Source organism: Indicator indicator, chromosome 9 (genome assembly GCF_027791375.1).
Source record: "Indicator indicator isolate 239-I01 chromosome 9, UM_Iind_1.1, whole genome shotgun sequence".
NCBI classification, from domain to species: domain Eukaryota; kingdom Metazoa; phylum Chordata; class Aves; order Piciformes; family Indicatoridae; genus Indicator; species Indicator indicator.
In genome coordinates this window covers 24,001,294-24,005,938 of record NC_072018.1, presented here as the reverse complement: position 1 = coordinate 24,005,938, position 4,645 = coordinate 24,001,294, and the positions used below count along the sequence as shown (strand labels likewise).

The 4,645-nt window shown below is 43.0% G+C and overlaps 1 protein-coding gene across 1 annotated transcript; it reads right to left on the bottom strand.

Annotated features, from left to right (window-relative positions):
* Positions 1–2,705: 2,705 nt before the first annotated feature.
* On the bottom strand, positions 2,706–4,645 carry TTC32 (tetratricopeptide repeat domain 32). The gene is made up of 3 exons (XM_054383664.1): positions 4,509–4,645; positions 4,272–4,426; positions 2,706–3,208 (listed from the first exon to the last, which is right to left on the bottom strand). Exons 1-3 carry the CDS (start codon positions 4,643–4,645, stop codon positions 3,081–3,083), a joined length of 420 nt encoding a protein of 139 aa, XP_054239639.1. The 3' UTR covers positions 2,706–3,080.

Genomic DNA, 4,645 nt, shown 5'->3' with positions numbered 1-4,645 from the left:
CGCCTGTGTTGTCCAGAGAGAAAGCACATGGAAGAGGAACACATTCAGGCAACCTGACAAATCAGCCTTTTCCCCTCCACATGCTGCAGTTTTTCCTACAGACAGCCTTTCCTTGCTCCCTACATTACATCTCACACTAAACATATATGAAACACTTCTCACGCTGATCCATGCGCTGCTAACTTGGGATTTTTTTCTTTTCCTATCTTTCTGCAAAAGCAAGAGAAAGGCCTTGCAACATTTCAAGTGGTGTCACAACTCCTCCTCTTCCTGTGTTTCAGTAGGACAAATAGGGTACTAGAGAAAAGCACAGGGTAAGGGTAATGTTATTCTGTCTTGTTCCCTGAGCAAGTAATATATTAGAGACTGTTGTTCCATACACTGAAAAAAAGAAAAAAACTTCTGTTATATATTATTAATAACTTTCTCTTTTTTTTCAAGTTTAGCCAGGTGAGAGCATTCTTACTTGTTGCAAATTAATCCTAGCTACAGTGAACAAACTAAATGGAAGGGGTGCCAGTGAAGGCTGTGTGAAGGAGAACGAAGGGCTTTTTGAGAGTAGGTTTATAGGTAGGAAACCTTGGGAAAGCTGCTGTGAATTATTCATGTCTGAAACATTTCTGGCCAAAGAGACAGTCAATGTACATTAGCAGCAACCACCTGTTGGAGTTAAAGGCACAGTACCGTGACTTGACTAGCAAGCACTTCTCAAGGGCAATGGAGCAGGCAGCCAGCATTGACCCAGGCACTCTACAGAGATTTGCAATTTTCAAGCAGAGGCAACCCTTAAAAACCCAGTGAAAGTGTAAAGCCACACCACCTCCTCCACATTGCAAAGCATCCAAAGCATGTAACCCTTTCTCCTTTTACAAGCTGAGAGGTTGTCTGAACTTCAGGTGGAAATGCTACATAAAATGATTTTTATTACTCTCCATTAGACTTTTAACTCTTAAAGTATTAGGAACAGGAAAATTTGCAGAACACTAAAAACATCCTCTTATTCAAGTTTGTTTTTTCATACTGTTAATGATGGTTATACCCTCTCAATAGTCCTCAGTTAAACACCAGACAATATAATTTAATAATTTCAGATTGAAACTCCCAATTAGTCTTTTGATGGAAAGCCAGAGAACCAAGTGACTCATGTATGCACGTGGAAGGGGAAAATGTGTGCAAGAACCTTACTGGCCAAAATTACGTTGACAGAATTCCAGATTATACCGAAATGCACCATGACAGTTCATCCTTTCACAGGAAAGACAAGGAAATACTGTTGAGAATCTGCTATAAAACTGCTCCTAACCCTGTGCCAACAAAGAATGCATTGTAAGTAACTGAGCAACATTGAAAAAACACAATCTGGGCAGTAGGAGAGATGATGTTACCATCATCTTTGTTTTCTAAAACTTATTTGCTCTTAGTCTTTTATCTGTAACTTGTCATTTAAACAGTGCTCTTTGCAGAACCACATCTGTGATCTCTCAAACTAAAATTTCACAGACCATGTTTAACTCTTCATACTCTTTTTTTAATTTTCTTGGCATTTTAAGTCAGGAACAGGTTTAGGTCTATCTCACTTCATCATCAACCAGAAGTTGGTGTAACTTCTCAGTTTTTGAGAATGAGATGGCATGGAACATGTCAAGTCCTTGAAATACCAATGTTGTTGTGAAGACAGAGCACTACTTTAGAAAAATGGAAGCTAGGGACACGCTTAACATACCCAGAAAGGTTCAAACTTAAACTTTTTGGGGGGGAAAAAAAGTATTTTTTATGACACCACAGGCTGCTTTCCAAACTGTAAATGGTTACATATAAGTGAGATGCATGGTGGTGGAGCAACTTCAGCATTGCTGCTGTCAAGTGTCAGGACCACAAGAGCTAAAATGCAGCATTTTCTCAGCCCCATGTGCCAAGTCTGCTCACTGCAGCCATTGCAGTTTCATCCTACAGCTGAAAGTGATCACAGGAAGGCTGCTGGGGAAGACACTCAGAGGCTGAAGTCTGTCCTCATGACTAACTGAAACAGTTCCACTATATTCAGTGAGCCCCATACTTGTGCAGGCTCCAGGATCATCCATGAAGAAACTGACCATTAAGAAGCTTTATCTTAAAGAATTGACCATAATGCTCATGTGAGCAATCAAACAGTACTTCTTTTATTAGAACTTGTATTGCTACAAACACACAAGGGCTTTTACCATTGATCATTTACAGATTTCAGCAATGGTCCTTCCTGTCACACCAGAAATGAAGCTGCCTGGGTATTCACAGCAAGTTCAATCAGATACAGTACACACTACATTTTTTTCAAGTAAAAAGGAGAAAGATGCAATTCCTACTGTGAATGGCCAAACATTCTCTACCATTAAGCTCATGGACAATCACGAGATAAAAAAGTACATGTTGTTATTCACTCAATTAATCTACTATTGTACACTAAGATTACAAAAAAAATAGGTATGCTCTGTTCCTGCTTAGGCATTGTAAAGCTAACTCTAGGAGTGAATAAACATATAAAGGAATGAATTTTTACACCACCTTTCCCTTTAGGTATCATTGTTTCTGTTAAGCATTTCTTAATAAAAAAACACTCTGTAATGAAAAACAGATTCCACAGCATCTTGAAAGACACCACCTTACAACTAACAACAGCACTTACAGCTTAAATAATTTCACATTTAAATGTGGATAACCATTATCATTATTTAATCACTGTACTTCTCATAAACTCCAATCTCAAGCATTGAAATGTTTTACATAGTTTGATTTCTCTTCCCCACAAACACCTGCTTAAAACAATCTGTGAAAGAGGAAACTGTTTTAATAAGAGCAATAGATTTTATTTGCTGTTACCAAGCTTCCAACATCTTTATGAAGTATTTCGGTACAAAATCTGTAAAGTATCTCCCAGAGGTCTAACACTGTGCTCTTCCTCAGTTTATTTTGCAATTCATTTATAACTTATTTACCCAAGAATGAAGTTTCTTCATTGTAATAGATGTAAATGATCTTGTCTTTCATCCATCAACAATAAAACTCACGATTAGCAAAACATTTTCACACCACTAGCTGCATTTTCAATAACCCCGCTTTTGTTTTTCTTCTTTATCAAGGATAGCCTGTTTTAGACTCAATGCAGCATCTTCAAATTGGGGATTTAACTCTAACACTTTTCTGAAATCTTTCATGGCCTCATCAAAGCATCCTGTCCCAAAAAAAAAGAAACAAAAAATTATTTCTCTGTAACTGCTTGAACTTACAAAACAGAACTGAAGAGGACTCCTCTCACTAACAAAAACTAGCAACTTATTTGGATTCTTCAAAGGCCCAAGGGTCTTCAGAGAAAGAACCAAAGTGCCTACTTTTGAACCCGTAATACGCTTAAGGCTCAGGTCCAGCAACTTATTCCAAGAAGCCTAAAAACCTACACCAACAGCCAGGCTGCCTTAAATCTGTAATGGCACACCCTGCTGAACTTCTGGGTCAGATTCCATTCTTTCAGTGCTCTCTCTAGTCCCTCAATTTCTGGGTCTTGACTTTGCAATGGCCAAGTTCCAACAAAAGGAACAGAGGTGTTGGTTTCTTACAGTACATTCAAAACTCTGTTAGCAAATTCCCCAGAGACAGGTAACAGCCCACTGTGAGCTGAAAAGGCTGTGCTCACTATGGCTGCACCTGCTATGAAATGCTTTATCATAGGTATAATGGCAATGTTTGGAACTGGCTAGATTGACTCCTATGCAATTTTTTTCAAGATCTGAAACTGCACTTTTCCCTATTTTTTTCCTGCATAGTAACAAGTGACACAGCAGCAATCTGCAAATAAGTTAATCTAACTGCGAAGAGAGCAGATCCATAGCTGAAAATGTGCTGTGTTACTTTAGAAAGACGTCTGTCTCCACAATTTATTTCTGGTGGGACATCTTTCCCCAGCCTCTGCCAGGCAGGTCTCTCCACCAGAATTACCCTCTCCCTTCCGGCGCATCGTGGGATAAAACAGCACTCCCGGTTTTCACTCAGCTCTGGGAGAGAGCCGTGCCCTGCCCCAGCACGGGGTGCCTGGCAAGTGTCGGTAAGCTGTGGGCAGGCCGTGCCGGGGCAGCCGGGACAGGTCAAAGACCACTGCTCAGCTTGCGGAACACACGCCCAGGTCACCCTGCCCTGCGCCGTGTCACCGGGGCCAATGTCCCCCAGGCGGAGCTGGCGTGACTGACAGCCCGGCGCGGCCCGCAGGCCTGGACCGCGATGAAGCTCGGCGCGGCCCATACCCAGCCGGTACAGCACCAGGCCCCGGTTGTAGTAGGGCACTTCGAAGCCAGGCTGGCAGTCGATAGCGGCCGTATAGTCCTCCATGGCGGCGGCGAACTCCACCCGCAAGTACTTGATCTGGCCACGGTCATTGAAGGCGGTGGCGAGATCGCGGCTGGCACTGCTCAAGGACAGAAGGAGAGCGGCTGTTACGTTAGGACCCGCGCTTGTCCTACTCTCCCCGCCCCGACACGTACCCCGCAAAAGCGGTCCCCGCGCACCGGGCAATAAAGCGGCTATAAAGCTCCTCCGCCGCCGACAGCCGCCGCGCTGCCAACTGCGCCTGCGCCGCCGCCAGCAGCCCGGCCGCACTGCCCGCCGCTTCCCGCGCCAT

What these genes read in the sequence shown, in the direction of transcription:
- TTC32 (XM_054383664.1), bottom strand. Translation starts at nt 4,645, where the DNA reads ATGGCGCGGGAAGCGGCGGGCAGTGCGGCCGGGCTGCTGGCGGCGGCG. An exon ending in GCGGGGACCGCTTTTGCGGG is followed by an intron (nt 4,427 to 4,508) that starts GTACGTGTCGGG and finishes GAGCAGTGCCAG; the next exon opens with CCGCGATCTCGCCACCGCCT. An exon ending in CCTGGTGCTGTACCGGCTGG is followed by an intron (nt 3,209 to 4,271) that starts GTATGGGCCGCG and finishes TTTTTGGGACAG; the next exon opens with GATGCTTTGATGAGGCCATG.